The following is an 18,400-nucleotide window of genomic DNA, read 5'->3' as shown; positions in this document are numbered from 1 at the left end:
ATTTTGGTCTTTTTTAAATTTGGGTTATTTGGGTTTCTTGTTTTGTGGTTGCTTGTAAGCAGACAAATTGCAAGTTTTGTAATTTGTACATTCTTTGATAATATGTTTTGAATCTTTTGATTTTGAATCCTTGATCTTTCTTTAGAAATCAATCCTAGCATCTGCATTTATTGCGCATTGCTGACTGCGCTTGAGACTTCACAGAAGCAGTGTTGAGGGAATGTTGATAGTTTGGGGCTTGCAAAATTTTGATCTGGCAATAAGAAGCGATCACAGTATTTCCAATCTGGATGTTGGCTTGGTGGTGATTCTGTGTACTGCCTTTGTTCTTTCTGTGATTGATTTTGTTGAATGTATTTATCTTCAGATGGAGTTTTAGTCTTGCAAGATCCTGATACTCTGCAGTGTCCAGTGGAGTTCAGAACTGAAGCAACCACAAGTTTGAGAGGGGTAATACCAGAGTGAACTTTGGAGGGTTTTGCTTGCGGGGGAAAAAGAAAGCATGAGAAGAAATGGAAGGCAGACAAGGCTGTTGGTCATAAAGATGGTTAGAAATGAGTAAAAAAAAGGGGAACCGCAAGTATAACAAGGAAATGAGAACTAATGTTTTGCAACTGGATGGGAGTCAAGTGAATAGATGGAGAATTGTACAAAGCCGATTCATCTATTCACTCAAAACAAATTTTAAAAATTATTGCAATCCCACTTGTCTATTTAACACCTTGTAAGCCATATGCATCAAATGCTAAACCATCCATAAAGTATATCTTCAAACTGGGAATGGTGAAGGAAGAAATATTCATTCAGAATGTATCTTTTAAATTTAGATACCATGAGAAATGCAACCAGTAATTCATACTTAAATAACGAGTCTATCAGTGATGCGAGGGACTCACACAGAAGAAATAGAACAGAATTGGAGAGATCGGCTCTGGAAGTTCTTGAGTTATTAGAAAAAGAGGAGTGAGAATTTTCAGGTTGTATTGGAGTAGGCTTGGATGAATGAGATTTGTTATAAACAATAGTTTTGGGATTTTTGGATAGACTCACTTTTATAAACTTCAGTTTTGAATGTTGCTTACTTATATTGTTTGCACAATTTGATTTTTTTTGCTCTGCACATTGGGTGTTTCAAGGTCTTTTTTGTGGATTCTTTTGGGTTTCTTTGTTTTGTTGCTCCCTGTAAGGAGACAAATCTCGAGTTTGTCGAAGGCATAAATACAGTACTGTACTTTGAACATTGAGGAGTTGAACTTTTCATTGAATTACAGTACTCTCAGGCTCGTGTGCTGTCAGTTACTGACTTTATTCTCCGTAAACTGACAGGACACATTGGTGTGTAATTGTCCAAATGCTATCAGGGACTCTCGGTTCTTGCACAGAGGCACACTCTATTTTTCCAGAATTGAGCTTCAGTTTACATAGTGAGTCACAATGCATTTGTACACATTCATTAACAATTGTTGTTGGATTGCTGTATCATATGAGGAAATATGACTGTGTCTATTTGGAAAGGAAAAGTAAAGGAAGCATGCAATTGAAGTGCCAAGGACTGGAGTCTCCGTCTTTGATTGACAAAGGGCGAAAATGCAGAATACATAAGTAATTGGGAAAGCTTACAGAATTTTATTTTCTACTGTGGAAGTAATCATTTGTAAGTAGAGAGATTATGTTTTGGTCATGTAGGATATTAGTGAGCCAACTTCCGGACATACATACACTACTGGACATCTTAAGGATATTAATGTACTGAAAGCAATTTGGAACAGGTTCATTTGATGAATTTCTGGTATGGGTGATTTTGACTAAGAAGTTTACGTTGGGCAGGCTAGGATTGTATCCTTTGGAGTTTAGAACTGACAAACATTTGATTGAAGCCCAACCTGAGGAATCTTGACGGGGATGTGGAGAGAATGTTTTCTCTCTTTGGAGAAGCAGTTTTAAAAATAATTTTTAAAACAGCTTTTTACAGTTTTTAAAAATAAGTTGCATGTCTAAGAAGCAGATGGTGTGCAGTTTTTTTTCTTGTGATGGTGAGTTGTAGATGTTTTCTGTCCCATCAAAGAGTCATGGAAGCAGACACTTTAAATATTTATAAGCCAAAAGTGATTTCATACATGCGTAAATTGTTACCATTTAAAAAAGAATCACACTTTGCTTGGCAAGTAAATGGCATGGGGAATGTAAAGTTATTCAATTTAGCATGTGGAATTAGCTATTCTCCATGGATTTAAATGGTGGATACAAAATCCCAGTCCATTCCTTGATAAACCCGGATGCCCATCAGACGGTTGTGAATGCTGATTTGCAAAGATTAGCGAACTGATCTTCAATCTTACAAAGCCTGCTAATGTCAAATTCCATCCTTCAAGAGAGAAATGGATAAATAAAAATCCAAAAGTGGAATCATCAAAGGGAAAGAATGGGAGTGTATGACAAATCTGAATGCTGTTTGAAAGCCAACATAGATCCAGCAGGCTAAATGACTACCATAGAATTGTACAGTACAAAGCAGCCCTGTGGCTCACTGAGTTTATGCAGATGATCATGCCCGTCTTTACTGATACTGCATTGATTCTGTATCCCCCCTCGTGCCTTGCTCATTTAATGTCTATATGATGTCTCTTACATGCTATTATTGTTCCTGCCTCTACCTCCAGATGACAATTGCTCTTTATATGGAAAACATTGCCACTTCAAATCTCTCTAAACCTCTTTCGTCTCACTTTAACTCTAGGCCTCCCAGTTTTAGACTTGCCTACTTAGAGAAACAGACCCTATCAATGCCCCTCAAATTTATATACAGGTCGACCTTCACTAATCTGGCACCATTGGGACCTGCAGAGTGCTGGATTAGAGAAAATGTCAAATTACAGAAGGATCATATAAAGCAATAGCTAACCACCTCATCATACCTTTAAAATATCATTAAATCAGTACAAGTTAGATAATAATGAAACAGAAATATTAAATGAGTAGCAAGTGAAATTTTAATGAAGTAATATACTGTGCAGTCACAGATAAAATAAAGGGTACAGGTAAATGTACAGGAATTAACTCATACAGAACCGTTGAGCACTTCCGCTTCTAAAGTGAGACGTTTAATATACCTTCAGGCAAAGTTACTTGTCTGTAAGTGTGGGGTTGTCAGGATCATCAACATCTTCATCTTGAAAAATGAGTGAAGCATCAGGAACCAGTGCTGAAACTGGCTCAACAGTTTCTTCAAAAACTGTTGATGATGATGGCAGCACATCCGGGTGAGCAGAAGCAGAAGTCGGAGAAAGGACGCCTTCTATACGCCACATTTCATGCGACTGCCAGGCGGCCGGGGATTCGGCACTGGGCGCTTCCCTCGCCACACCTGATCTGAGGTCGTAGGCAGAAGAAAACGGAGCGCCGGCTGGGCGATACCGGAGGACAGTTTGCGACTGCTGGCAGGCGGGCAAGAAGACGGACCAATCCAGCACATACCAGCTACCCCACCGCTGGCGGGTGAGACGAGCAGGTGCCAGCTGGCCACGCCTCACACAAATGATATTAATAAATGCAGGAAAACAGGCAGGAATTGCCTGTCTGTGCTTATAAGAGCGCGCCAATACGTGAACAGATCTAATGCAACCAAAACAATGCACAGCAGATTGTTACGGTGGCCCAGGAAATTTGAAATTACAGTTGTGCAGAAAATTTGAAATCAGTACCGGTTTATCGAAGGAACCGGATTACAGGTAGTCGGATTAGTGAAGGTCGACTGCACTTACCATCACTTTACCTCAACCTTGCTACTTCCTTCACTGCACGGAAAATGGAACCATCCTATCCAACCTCTCCTGACAACTCCAAATACATTCTTTTTAAATCTTTTCTGCATCTTCTCAGCTTAATCACATCCTTTCTATAGTGCAACAACCAGCTACTCAGCCTAACCAATTTGTGCAATTGCATTATAATGTCCTAACTCTTACGTTCATTATGTTGGCAGGCGTGCCAAAGGCATTTCTCACTTTTCTGTCTCCCTGTTTTGTCACTTACAGCAAACTGTCTCTCTATTCAAAAATGTTCACTGTGTATGACCTGCCCTAATTTAACTTTCCAAGTTACACCACTTCATACATCTGTGGGGTAAATTATTTTTGCCGTATCATTACCTGGTTTCCCAGATGAGCTACGTCAGTTGTAATCTTTCTTTCGTGTGGTACTCCTTCCTTGTAATGAATTAAGGGCATGATGGATATGGTGAGAAGGAAGGAGAAAGATACTGGAGGTTTAGGCAAGAATGGCAAATGGCAGGTGGAACTGCTGAATGTTCGTGTTTCTGTTTTAATGCATGTTGATTAATGAATTACTACCAATAATGGATAGTTCCAAGGAAAAAATTAGTCCTTTTACTTATTTAAGTGTAATTATTATTATTGTACCTAATATATAACATAAGAAAAGTGATGGTGAAATTATAAGTTTTGGTGTATATTCAGAAAAGATCGAGGAGAGGAAAATAAACACACTTTACGCTCAGTGAGACTTTCGTTGCTGCAGCAACAGTGACAATTTTTAAATATCCGGCTTGTATTTGGTTGTTTTGAGATCTCTACATGGAGTACCAGCTTCAGTAGTACGTCTGCTACTATAATTGACCAAGTTCATCACTGAAAACATTGACTCACATGAATATATCAATCAAAATACTGTTAATATTGCCACTATAAGGTTTTTCAGACAGTCAAACTTATCAGGAATGAAACTCTAGAGTTTCAGAACTGGCATGAAAACATCTCACTGTTCTTTGGTAGTAAAAATTAATTTGCTGCTTCACAGTAAAAATTGATCAGTATGTATCTGTATTATGGGTGGAGTTTAAAGAATCGAGGGGCATCATGCATGCCAATAAAATGTTTACATGTGCCATAGGTTCAGGTTTGCTGCCCCTGGTGAGTTGATCTTCCTCATTCATGTTACCAGTTTTTTAAGCTGATGGTCACAATCACTTCATGTGCCCGGCAGCGACGTTGTTTGGAGTAATTCTTTGATACACAGCCATGTTTATTGCTGCCTGTAATCTGTAAGTACACCAATATTTCTCTTCTGCATTTATGATCCCAAGTCACACTCCCCTCCCCAGCTCTTCTTTTCCATTGCTTGATGTATTTTCTCAAATGAAGTTTGAATGGTATCTGGTTCAGGTTCAAAGTAATTTATTAGTTTCAAAGTATGCATAAATTATACAACCATGAGATTCGTCACAAATAAGAAACCCGAAAGAACCCAATTAAAAAATAAGAGCAACACCCAATGTACACAGAGAGGGGAAAAAAGCAAATCATGCAAACAATAAAGCAAGCCTCAGCGTTCAGAACAAAACTGAGTCCATGAGCCCAAAGCCCGGACGGAGCAGGCCCATCGCCTCAGTCTCAGTTTTGTCACAGAGCAGAGCAAATCGCCACAAAGCTCACAGATGCTAAGCACTAAGCCGCCAGGTCATGACACAGCCTCCACTCTGAGAAGAGCGGAGTAAAACATTGCAAAGCAGAACTGGCCCCAACCCTCGTCTCTGGTCCCAACACTCTGCCTTATCAGTCCATCTGGACACAGCATTTAAATTGTCCAAACACTGGGTCACCCTCACACACAAACCCGGGCTCCACTGCTCGAATAGGGTCTGGGCCCCGTGTTCCGGCCTGAAATTGATCTTTCCAAATCGGCCCTGTGCCTAAATAGATCCAGGCTTGCTCCCGATTTAGGTGGACGAGCTCTGCTTCAACTTTTCTCCATTCCACTTTCTCCAACTTAGTTTCAAACATGCCTTGACCTCACTCCAGCCACTTGAACATTCCTCAACCTCACTCCAACTCCATCTCACAGCCACACGCCTCCACCCTCAGATCAGCCTTGCCTTCACTCAACTCTTCATTGTTTGCAGTGATCGTTTGCTGCAATTTCCACGTAAAAAGTGTTATTAATTATTTAGTCATATTTATTGCTTTGAAAACTGCCAGTAAGCAATTGCCCAACTTCAGTAGTGCCATCTTTAACCAGAAGTTGGAAGCCTCACTGAAGAATTTATGACAGAATGGTGCTTGATGAGTTTTGCTGTAAAACAGCAAATGTTTCTTGGTAGTGATTGGTAAATGAGAATAATGTATTTCAGTCCTGAAAGATTAATGAGGCAAATTAGTTGGTGGAAGCATAATCAAGAATTTATTTTAAAAGAGAACTTTATGAATGTATGATTCCTTTTGAAAGGAAAGGAATGAATTGCAAACTGTAGTTCTTTATAGAAAAATTGTACAATCACATTGAACTGAGTGACTGCTTGTTATTCTGTAAAACATTTGGGCTCTGTATAAATGAATAGGAAAGCAAATATTCCATGTTTAAAAGCCCGGGTCTTCCTTGAAACATACAATGAAGTCTTGATTCTTTTACTATTTAGAATCAGATTTATTATCGTGTATATAAGGTGAAATTTATTGCTTTCCTCCAACAGTACAATGCAAAGACATAAAATCACTATAAATCCCAAAATTAAATAGTATGAATAAAAAAAGAATAATGACGTAGTTTTCATGGGCTTTTCGGAAATCTGATGGTGGAGGGGAAGACATTGTTTCTGAATCATTAACACTAGATTCTGCAGATGCTAGAAATCCAAAGTAATGCATACAAAATCAATTTTATTTCTAGGTTGCATGGGAGTATTCGGCATTTTCCTATATAACATATAACATATAACAATCATATAACAATCACAGCACGGAAACAGGCCATTCCGGCCCTCCTAGTCCGTGCCGAACTCTTAATCTCACCTAGTCCCACCTACCCGCACTCAGCCCATAACCCTCCACTCCTTTCCTATCCATATACCTATCCAATTTTACCTTAAATGACACAACTGATCTTGGATTCAAAAATTTAAATTCAAAAATTTAGCAGTAGTTCAGGGATGTCACTATTTTCATTTAGTATCGTATAATCCAAATACACTTGAAAGGTTGAAGAAAATGGAAGTTGACCCTTGTTCATGTAGAAACTATTCCCACCATCATCGCCACTTTAGCCACTGTTTATGTTAGGTACACTGCCAGACACAGTTAATTCATGTTAAGAAAAAAAAGGGCAAATGTTTATCAAAACTGAACAAATATATGTTGGTTTACTTTGTTGTTTTCATGATTCCCTAGTCATTTAAACCTGAGAAGTTGTTCTTGGGGTTGGGTTTTGACCAAATCCGTTTTGACACTGATGAAGTACGCTAAAAGCAGCCAGTGTAAGCGCTCTGCTATTGATCTCAAATGAATTGCAGCAGACTGAGGGTCTGATACCCTCTTCCAGTGTTTTTTCTCCCTGCCACCTAGATAGCTGCTGCAAAAGTCCACTTCATGGCATTTAAAATAACGGTAAAGACATTTTTTAAAATGAGAGATCATATGGGAGGGGAAGGTGGAAGCTTCAGAAAGTCAGAAAGCCAATAGACTGGGAAAATTGGATCCTGAGAGAAGTAATCTGTAAAATACCTACTTAGCTGCTTGCGGTCTGTCCCACTCGGGAAAAGGCAATTGTGGGTTTGGGGTGTGTAATGAACCAGATTTTATTTAGGGGATTTAAGGTAAAGAAACCCTTGGGAGTTAGTGATCATATTATGATGGAATTCACCCTGCAGTTTGAGAGGGAGAAGCTGAAATCAGATGTATTGGTGTTACAATTGAATAAAGGCAACTACAGAGATGTGAGAGAGGAGCTGACCAAAGTTTATTGGAAACAGACCCTAGCAGGGATGACAGTAGAGCAGCAATAACAAGAATTTCTATGAATAATTCAGAATTTGCAGCAATATAAAGGGAGGATGAGGCTGACAAGGGAAGTCAAAGACAGCATAAAAGCAAAAGAGTGATCATATAATATAGCAAAAATTAGTAGGAAGGTAGAGGACGGGAAAATTTTTGAAAACTAACAGAAGGGAACTGCAACAAAAGGGGGAGAAAAGACAAAATATGAAGGTGAGCTAGCCAATAATATAAGATACCAAAAGAGTTTTCAGATATATAAAAAGTAAACGAGAGGAAAGAGTGGACATCAGACCACTGGAAAATGATGCTGGAGAAGTAGAAGAGTTAGGCACTCTGCACAAGTATTTTGAGTCAGTCTTCACGGTGGAAGATTGCAGCAATACACAAGAAATTCGAGAGACTCATGGGGTAGAAGTCAGTGTAGTTGCTATTATTAACAAGAAAGTGCTTGGGAAGCTCCAAGTCTGAAGGTGGATAAGTCATCTGGACTGGTTGGCTTACACCCCAAGGTTCTGAAAAGGGCAGCTGAGGGGGCAATGGTAGTGATCTTTCAGGAATCATTAGAATCAGGAATGGTCTGGAGAAAATTACATATTTCAGTCCACTCTTCTGAGAAGGGAGGAGGACAAAAGACAAGCAATTATAGCCCAGTTAGCCTAACTTCAGTGGTTGGTAAGGTGTTAGAGTCCGTTATTAAAGAGGAGGTCTTGGGGTATTTGGAAGCGTGTGATAAAATAGGCCAAAGTCAGCATGGTTTTCTTAAGGGGAGATCTTGCTTGACAAACCTGTTAAAATTAGTTGAGGAAATAACAAGCAGGGTAGACAAAGGAGAGTTGGTGGATGATATTTACTTGGATTTTCAGAAGGCCTTTGATAAGGTGTCGCAGTGGAGGCTGCGAAACGGTAAGAATCCATGGTATTGCAGAAAAGATGCTAGCATGGATAGAAGATTGGCTGATTGTCAGAAGACAGAGAGGGAATGTAGGGAGCTCTTTATGGTTGGTTGCTGGTGGCTAGGGGTTGGTTTTGAGTCTACTACTTTTCAAGTTGTATGTTATTGATGTGGATGATGCCTTTGATGGACTTGTGACCAAGTTTGCAGATGATACAGAGAGCAGGCAGTCTTCAGAAAGATTTGTACAGTTTATGGGACTGGGCAAAGAAGTGACAAATGGAATACAGTTTAGAGAAATGTATGGTTGTGCACTTTGGTAGAAGGAATAAAGGCAGCCTACTTTCTAATTGGGGAGCAATTTCAGAAATCAGAGGTGCAAAGGGACTTGAGAGTCTTCATGCAGGATTCCCTGGAGTCTGTAGTAAGGAAGGCAAATACGGTGTTAGCATTTATTTAAAGAGGACTAGAATATAAAAGCAAGGGTATTATGCAGAGAAGTTTTATAATGTTCAGACCATGTGGCATATAGTGAGCAGTTTTGGACTCTATGTCTTAGGAAAGATATGCTGACATTAAAGAGGGTCCTGAGAAGGCTTCCTAAAAACCTAGAATGAGAGAGTTAGTGAATGAGGAGCATTTGATGGCTCTGGGCCTGAACTCCCTGGAGCTCAGAAGAATTGGGGGGGGGGGGGGGCGGATCTTATTGAAACCTCTATTGAAAGAACATGGCAACATACACAGGATGAATTCCTCTATCGATAACTATTAGGAACTGATACACAGTTTTGCAGTACTGTAGTTGTATTGCTAGTATTCTAATTTATGTATTTTTATTAAATACCTAATTTATTAGTTAAACTGTAGTTTGTCTTTTTTATACTTAACTATTTGCATGCGAATATGGCTAATTGGAGCAGCCACTTAATTGGACCAAAACGTACTGGTCCCGATGTGTTGAACTAACCAGAATCCACTGTATTTTTGCTCAATTCAGTGAACTTTGAATCCAGGTGACCTGCAGATCTTCACAAGTATCACCTGAGTTCCAGTGCTGAGCACATTTGAGACTAGTTATGTTGTGCAGATCTTTGTTTATTCAGGTTGGCAGTCTGATTAAGATTTTATGGCTACTGGCCACCAAAACACCCATTGCTTTGAATACTTTTATCACTGTACATTCATTCATCTAAAGTGGAGAAATTATAGATTGTATTGTTTGCAAACAATGGAAAACCCAGCCTGATAACTGTACTATGGACTTGTCTATAAATCTGGAAATACTGTTATAAGATGTACAGAAATCTTTTTAACCAATTTAATGTTGGATTAAGCAAACTGAGGTGTAGTGCCAGCTTGGCCTTTCGTTTTCAAAGGTCGGTTTCGTTTAAAGAAAACTGGTTACTTAACACTAAATCAAATAAAAGTTGACATTTTAATTCGAAGTTTGAAAATAATGAAGTTATTGTTTGTTCAAATTAAAAATATTCCTACCTACTCGGAATGTAGTGTTGATGCGCTGGATCCCTGTTCTGGGAGTGTTTATTGTAATGACGACGCTAACACGGTAGAAATGAATGCCCAACAATCATTGAGCACTTGCCAATATCTAGCAGCTTCTCAACATGTTGACACTGTGTTTACAAGAGTTTTCTGTAGTGGCATAAAAATTTCAATGTACCTTCAATTTGTTACGCAGATAAAGGACCATGCAGTTTAAAATAGATTAGTGATTTCATTAGGAATGATTGTTGTGATTTAGAGGATTATGATGGGGAAGGGTTGTCTATTTACTTTTGAATGTAGCGTTCACAAAGTCAGTGAGTGTTTGAATATGCCACTACTTGATTTCCCTTCATTTCATTGGTTTCCAGGGTGTAGCGTGATACAGCATAGAACATGGTGTCCTCCAAGCTAGTTCCATTTGCCTCCATTTGGCTCATAAACTCCTCTTATCCAAACAGTCTTCTCCTGGAAAGGAAGTCGGCCACCCTCCCAACTCTAAGCACCAATATCATGACATGTAAGGTGGCATCTTCCAGCGTTAGATGCATTCCAAAGTCGCAGAGTCTGTGGTGATTTCTCAAGAATGTTAAGGATAAGCATATACAAAGGTTTGGCTTTGCAAGAAGTAGAAAATACAGTATGAAGTTCCTGCATCAATGATCGGAAGTGTGAAATGATATCCTGATGAAACGTTTTCTGAGTCTCTTCGAATATGCTGCAGCAACTTTGTGGCACTTTTACCTGGTATTCTCGTAGGTGACTCAGCCCCGCCCTTTGGAACACTGCAATGTTCTTTCCCTGCTGTCAGATGCTGCCCAGTCCCTGTTTTCTTTCCTGTCTACTATTTCACATGCCATTCCTTTTTCTTTGCCCCCCTCTTTTTGCCTTTTGGAGAAATGTGGTTGCAGTGTGAAAAAAGTGCTGTTAACTTTCTGCTTCGCACATGTTCCCATTTCCACGGTAATGATACTATAGAGCAATGTGTGCACAGCAAGGTGCATTTACTGCGTACTAACGCATCTGGTACACAGGTGTTGACAGAGGAAACTCCTTGCAAGGTTTGGTTTTGCATTTTGTTTTGGGATTTATTTTGAATTTTCTAAGCGTGTATAAAGCAAATTCACTAAAATGTGTGCTACTTTAAGTTTGTCAGTGGATAGCTGAATAAGTAGCAGCGTTATTGAACATTTCAAATGTTGAACAAGGCATTTTGGCCTTTAAACAGCTGTAGATAATAGAACGGCATAGGTTAGAACAGGGGAGGAAAATCACAGCATAAAGGGCCAGCGGCTGACTGGAAGTGCTCATAACGAGCCAAATCTTTTAAAATGTTAACCTTAAGAACAGTAATGAATTCTGCCGTAATGTCTTCCAAATATGCTAACAACAGCGCTAAATTGAACTGAACTGAACATTCCTAGACTGCTTCAATTTCTCATGTGGTTTGATGTTTTATATTCTGTGCCTTCCACTCATTTTTTGCCGTTTGTGTGATTTGTTCTTTCTTTGTGCGTTGGGTATTTAATGTTTCCTTTGATAGATAGATAGATAGATACTTTATTCATCCCCATGGGGAAATTCAACTTTTTTTCCAATGTCCCATACACTTGTTGTAGCAAAACTAATTACATACAATACTTAGTAAAAAATATGATATGCATCTAAATCACTATCTCAAAAAGCATTAATAATAGCTTTTAAAAAGTTCTTAAGTCCTGGCGGTAGAATTGTAAAGCCTAATGGCATTGGGGAGTATTGACCTCTTCATCCTGTCTGAGGAGCATTGCATCGATAGTAACCTGTCGCTGAAACTGCTTCTCTGTCTCTGGATGGTGCTATGTAGAGGATGTTCAGAGTTATCCATAATTGACCGTAGCCTACTCAGCGCCCTTCGCTCAGCTACCGATGTTAAACTCTCCAGTACTTTGCCCACGACAGAGCCCGCCTTCCTTACCAGCTTATTAAGACGTGAGGCGTCCCTCTTCTTAATGCTTCCTCCCCAACACGCCACCACAAAGAAGAGGGCGCTCTCCACAACTGACCTATAGAACATCTTCAGCATCTCACTACAGACATTGAATGACGCCAACCTTCTTAGGAAGTACAGTCGACTCTGTGCCTTCCTGCACAAGGCATCTGTGTTGGCAGTCCAGTCTAGCTTCTCGTCTAACTGTACTCCCAGATACTTGTAGGTCTTAACCTGCTCCACACATTCTCCATTAATGATCACTGGCTCCATATGAGGCCTAGATCTCCTAAAGTCCACCACCATTTCCTTGGTCTTGGTGATATTGAGACGCAGGTAGTTTGAGTTGCACCATATCACAAAGTCCTGTATCAGTTTCCTATACTCCTCCTCCTGTCCATTCCTGACACACCCCACTATGGCCGTGTCATCAGCGAACTTCTGCACATGGCAGGACTCTGAGTTATATTGGAAGTCTGATGTGTACAGGGTGAACAGGACCGGAGAGAGTACGGTTCCCTGCGGCGCCCCTGTGCTGCTGACCACCGTGTCAGACCTACAGTCTCCCAACCGCACATACTGAGGTCTATCTGTCAAGTAGTCCACTATCCAATCCACCATGCGAGAGTCTACTCCCATCTCCGTTAGTTTGTGCCTTAAGATCTTGGGCTGGATGGTGTTAAAGGCACTAGAGAAGTCAAGGAATGTAATCCTCACAGCACAACTGTGACGGGTTCTGTGGTGTTTTTTTGTTTTGTGGCTGTCTGTGGGAAGATGAATCTCAGGGTTGTGTACATACTTTGATAAAGAATGTACTTTGAATCTTTGAACATTGAGGAATCTCAAAACTCCAATTGATGCTTAATTTCACCTGGTAACAAGGACTTATAATTCCATCATGACAGCTAATGCTTGCTTAACTTTTTTATCTTCGATATTTTTAATGCTAACATAAGTGTCATAAATAATCACAATGTGAAGCAATTTAGATACCCAAGTTGACAGGCATAATGCAGGATTTTTAATGTGACCATTCGTATTACAAATAGAGAATGATTATTAGATAAAAACACAAAATGCTGGCAGAACTCAGCAGGCCAGACAGCATCTATGGGAGGAGTTAGTGACGACGTTTCGGGCCGAAACCCTTCATCAGGAGCGAAGTAACATGGGATGGTCGAGGGGGGATAAGAAGTGGGGGGAGGGATAAAGTAGAGAGCTAGGAAGTGATAGGCTGGAGGGAAATGGGCTGGGGGAAGGTGGAGAATTATGGGAAATAAAAGAGAAAGAAAGGTAGGGCTGGGGGGAGATTATAGTGAGGGGGGAAAAAAGAGAGAGAAAGAGAACCAGACTAAAATAATAGATAGGGATGGGGGTAAGGGGGGGCAGGGATAAATGATTATCAGAGTCAGCTGTTATCCAGAATGAATCCATTCATTGTAGCTGTGTTCTATACTTTGATATAAAAATTGTAGTATAATGGATTCCAGTTAATTGGGCCATTGGTTAGTCAGGACAGCTGATTTTTTTGGAGCATTCTTAAAGAACAAAAACTAATTGATTAAAATAGTTGTGTTTCCCTTTGTTTATTTGGGACACTATGCCACTTAATTGGGGCAAGAGGCTGTGGCTGAACAGATTCTAACTTGCATCAGTCACGTGCACTTGTGTGGCTATTAAACGCTACGCCGTGCTTAGAGTGAACAGTTTTTAAATTGCGTCAGATGCATGTATTTGTGTTCAAAAAAACAGTGATTTTTGTCATTCCTAGTTGGCGAGAAGTAAGCAGTAAGACTATTCAGAACAGTTTTGCTCACTGTGCCTTCAAGCGTTCAGCCTGGGAGTGAATGTGAAACTTTTTCACTACTTCAGCAAGTTAGGAACTAAGCAGAATCTGAAGATATTGACAATCATCATGGATGTTAAAATGGAAATAAAGATTTGGGGGATGCGATTGTCGATAGAACTATCTGAAGGCAGTCCATTACCTGCACTAAGTGCCTGCCAGAATTTTGTTCATTGGGTACACTGAATAAGTTCATCTTCAATAAACGTTTGGAACTAATGCACAGTTTTATAGTACTGTAGCAGTGTTTGTAATGTTCTAATTTGTTCTGTATTTCATGTAAATACATAATTTGATGCTCATTTAAATGGTAGCTTGTTTTTTTTTTCATAATGTTTTTAACTATCTCCATGTAAGTTTGGCTAACTGGGGCAGCTGCTTAATTAGGTCAAAATGTACTGGTTCTGATGTTTTCTAATTTACCGGAATCCACTATGTTATATTAGGTAAATGAATGTAGGTATAATATTTATTGAACATATTTTTCCTCTTTGGTTCCAGCTACATTTTATTGGGGGTTCTGCACTACACCCCTCTGAATAATCACAAAACAATGTTTTGAAATTTTATTACTCAGGAAGCAGTGACTGCATCTGTTTTCTCTGATTGACCCAGTTGCCTGCTGAGAGCACAACATGTGCAAAAATGCATTTTGAGGCATAGATGAAATTCCAGAAGTATGCAAGACTGTTTGAAGCCATTGAACTGTGCCAATTCGTATCCATGTAGTTGAATGTAACTTGTGCACTGTTAAATTTCAAGCTCTGGAAAAACTTGTAACCACTCTTTCCACTGCCCTGATTTTCCTCTTCTATGGACACTAAGAAAGTTATTTTTTTTTAAAAATGAGTGGTTTCCATATGGACCTCTTAAATGTCAATGACTGCATTTCAAAGAAAACCCCTTGTAGTGGCTGGTGGTTTTTCCATTCAAACAGGTGATCTGGGAATTTAAAGTTAGGTTTAACAGTTGGTCTCAAATTGAGCAGAGGAGGTGCCTAATGTAGAGAATTAAGGCAAAACTGGATAGGCATGGGAGACTTGTAGAGTCAGTGTTTTGGGAAATAAATTTTAATATAGAAAACTCGGGTCATATATTTTGGTATCAAAATCTACAAACGTGTAGGAAAGTGCAAATCTCCTTGTTAGAGGAGTTGAGGAAGTTGGTGATGTGGTCTGATGCAAATGAAAAATAGGTATTGTGAATGAATGTCAAGGTTGTTTTATAGCCATATATAAAATATCTATGGGATATCGTAATGGAGTATCGAACTTTTGAGATCACACTTGCAGTATAGTTTAGGTCTCCACATTATAAGAAGATTATAGGACTTGCAAACTATCTTAAGTATGTGAACTCAAATGATGAGTGATGGTGTTCAGCGATCAGCTGAGAATAAACATCCTGTAAGTCCAGAATGAAGACCTAATGGGATACAGGACCAATTGTGCAGAGTCAAACAAGGACCGTTAAGCATATTGTCACTTTAAAAGTTTAAAGTAAGTATGTGAACTTTGATAATACATGTCACCATATACAACCATGGGCTTCATTTTCTTGTGGGCATACTCAATAAATCCATGATAGAATAATAACCATAATAGAATCAATGAAAGACATTTCTGACTTGGGTGTTCAACCAGTGTGCAAAAGAAAATAAATTGTGCAAATACAAAAAAAAGGAAATTATAAATAAATAAACAATAAATATCAAGAGCATGAGGTGAATCCTTGAAAGGGAGTCCACAAGTTGTGGGAACATTTCAATGATGGGATGGTTATCCACCTGTTTTAAGAGCTTGATGGTTGAGGGGTAATAACTGTTCCTGAAACAGTTGGTGTGAGTCCTGAGGCTCCTGTACCTTCTTCCTGATGGCAGCATGTCCTGGGCGGTGGGGTCCCTGATGATGGATGCTACTTTCCTGCGACAGCGCTTCAAGTAGATGTGCTCAATTGTGGGAAGGACTGTACCTGTCCAAGTTCGTGTGGAATTAAAAGTGGTTAAAATTTGGAACTCACTACAATAAGTAATGGAGGTGACTAATGTGGATACATTTAATGGGAAGCTAATGAGGGAGATGTTTGAAGGGTATTGCTGGAGTTGAGGAATGATGAAAGGATGCTTGTGTACAGCATAAGCTTAGAAGTTGTCATGTGATTGAATTCTTCATACGTTTGACTTACAGCTGGATCCTATGTTAATGGGCAAAATGGGCAATCTATACAGTCGGCCCTCCTTATTTGCGGGGGATTGGTTCCGGGACTCCCCACGGATACCAAAAAAACGCGGATGCTCGTCCCTTATATAAAATGGCATAGTATTTGTAGATAACCTACGCACATCCTCCTGTATACTTTAAATCATCTCTAGATTACTTATAGTACCTAATACAATGTAAATGCTAATTAAATAGTTGTTATACTGTATTGTTTAGGGAATAATGACAAGAAAAAAAATCTGTACATGAGACGCGAGGCAAACAACGCTCGAACAATGAGTGCTGGACAGAGAACTTACGGGTTTTCCCGATCCGCGGTTAGTTGAAACCGCGCATGCAGAACCCGCGGATAAGGAGGGCCGACTGTATTAGACAAAGGACATAGGAGCAAAATTAGGCCATTCCTTGCATCAGCGTAAGTTTGAAACTCCTTTTGTTTTGCAGATATGAAAAAAGACTGGTCAGATCATGCCTTGTGGTGGGAAAAGAAGAAAACCTGGCTTCTAAAAACCCACTGGACATTGGACAAGTATGGTGTGCAAGCTGATGCTAAACTGATGTTCACACCCCAGCACAAGGTACTTCGCCTCCAGCTGCCTAACATGAAGATGGTGAAGGTCAAGGTCAATTTCTCGGACAGAGTCTTCAAAGCTGTCTCTGACATTTCCAAGACGTTCAGTGAGTACCAGAATTACACTGCCTCTTTATTCTATCCGGCTGTTTTTAATTGGTACAACTTGCAGCTAATTTTGACATTTTATTTAAAACTCCGTCATCATGTTGTTTCTGGAGTTGAATTGCTGGAGAAACTTGATCAGTTCATCCACAGTGAATCAGGTTTTCCACAAGGTTAATGGTGAGGTAATTAATACTAACTTTCATTGAATAAATAGGGCAGGAGTCTCTCAACTGTGCTCACACTGTTAAATGTAAAAATCATGAAATTGGTCTAGACCCGCTTTTCTCAATCTTTTCACCCTAGAAGAATTCTTGAAATACTTTTCAGGTCTCAGAGAACCCCTGCATAAAAATTATTAAATCTACAGCTCCTGGTACATTAGCCTGATTAGTAAGTTGTAGAATTGCCAGTGCAAACACGAGGAAATCTGCAGATGCTGGAAATTCAAACAACAACACACACAAAATGCTGGTGGAACACAGCAGGCCAGGCAGCATCTATAGGGAGAAGTGCTGTCGACGTTTCGGGCCGAGACCCTTCGTCAGGACTAACCGAAAGGAAAGATAGTAAGAGATTTGAAAGTAGAGGGGGGAGGGGGAAATGCGAAATGATAGGAGTAGACCGGAGGGGGTGGGATGAAGCTAAGAGCTAGAAAGGTGATTGGCAAAAGGGATACAGAGCTGGAGAAGGGAAAGGATCATGGGACGGGAGGCCTCAGGAGAAAGAAAGCGGGGGGGTGGGGGAGCACCAGAGGGAGATGGAGAACAGGCAAACAACTAAATATGTCAGGGATGGGGTAAGAAGGGGAGGAGGGGCATTAACAAAAGTTAGAGAAGTCAATGTTCATGCCATCAAGTTGGAGGCTACCCAGCCAATATATAAGGTGTTGTTCCTCCAACCTGAGTTTGGATTCATTTTGACAATAGAGGAGGCCATGTATAGACATATCAGAATGGGAATGGGACGTGGAATTAAAATGTGTGGCCACTGGGAGATCCTGCTTTTTCTGGCGGACCGAGCGTAGGTGTTCCACGAAACGGTCTCCCAGTCTGCGTCGGGTCTCGCCAATATATAAAAGGCCACATCGGGAGTACCAGACGCAGTATACCACACCAGCCGACTCACAGGTGTAGTGTCGCCTCACCTGGAAGGATTGTCTGGGGCCCTGAATGGTGGTGAGGGAGGAAGTGTAAGGGCAGGTATAGCACTTGTTCCGTTTACAAGGATAAGTGCCAGGAGGGAGATCGGTGGGAAGGGATGGGGGGGAATGAGTGGACAAGGGAGTCGCGTAGGGAGCGATCCCTGCGAAAAGCAGAAAGGGGGGGAGGGAAAATGTGTTTGGTAGTGGGATCCCTTTGGAGGTGGTGGAAGTTACGGAGAATTATATGTTGGACCTGGAGGCTGGTGGGGTGGTAGGTAAGGACAAGGGGAACCCTATCCCGAGTGGGGTGGATGGGGTGAGGGCAGATGTGCGGGAAATGGGAGAGATACGTTTGAGAGCAGAGTTG

General features: G+C 40.3%; 1 protein-coding gene across 6 annotated transcripts in view; it reads left to right on the top strand.

Moving 5' to 3' along the window:
* fermt2 (FERM domain containing kindlin 2) overlaps positions 1 to 18,400 on the top strand; it is a 160,534-nt gene that overhangs the window by 49,302 nt on the left and 92,832 nt on the right. For all 6 annotated transcript variants that reach the window (XM_073039856.1, XM_073039851.1, XM_073039857.1 and 3 more), the window contains exon 3: positions 16,658 to 16,891. In XM_073039856.1, the coding sequence (XP_072895957.1) occupies positions 16,658 to 16,891 (234 nt within the window). The remainder of the gene's footprint in view (positions 1 to 16,657; positions 16,892 to 18,400) is intronic.

The sequence above is a fragment of the Hemitrygon akajei genome, chromosome 3 (assembly GCF_048418815.1).
Source record: "Hemitrygon akajei chromosome 3, sHemAka1.3, whole genome shotgun sequence".
In the NCBI taxonomy this organism is placed as follows: domain Eukaryota; kingdom Metazoa; phylum Chordata; class Chondrichthyes; order Myliobatiformes; family Dasyatidae; genus Hemitrygon; species Hemitrygon akajei.
The sequence above is the reverse complement of the archived record's forward strand: the minus strand, read 5'-3'. Positions and strand labels throughout refer to the sequence as shown.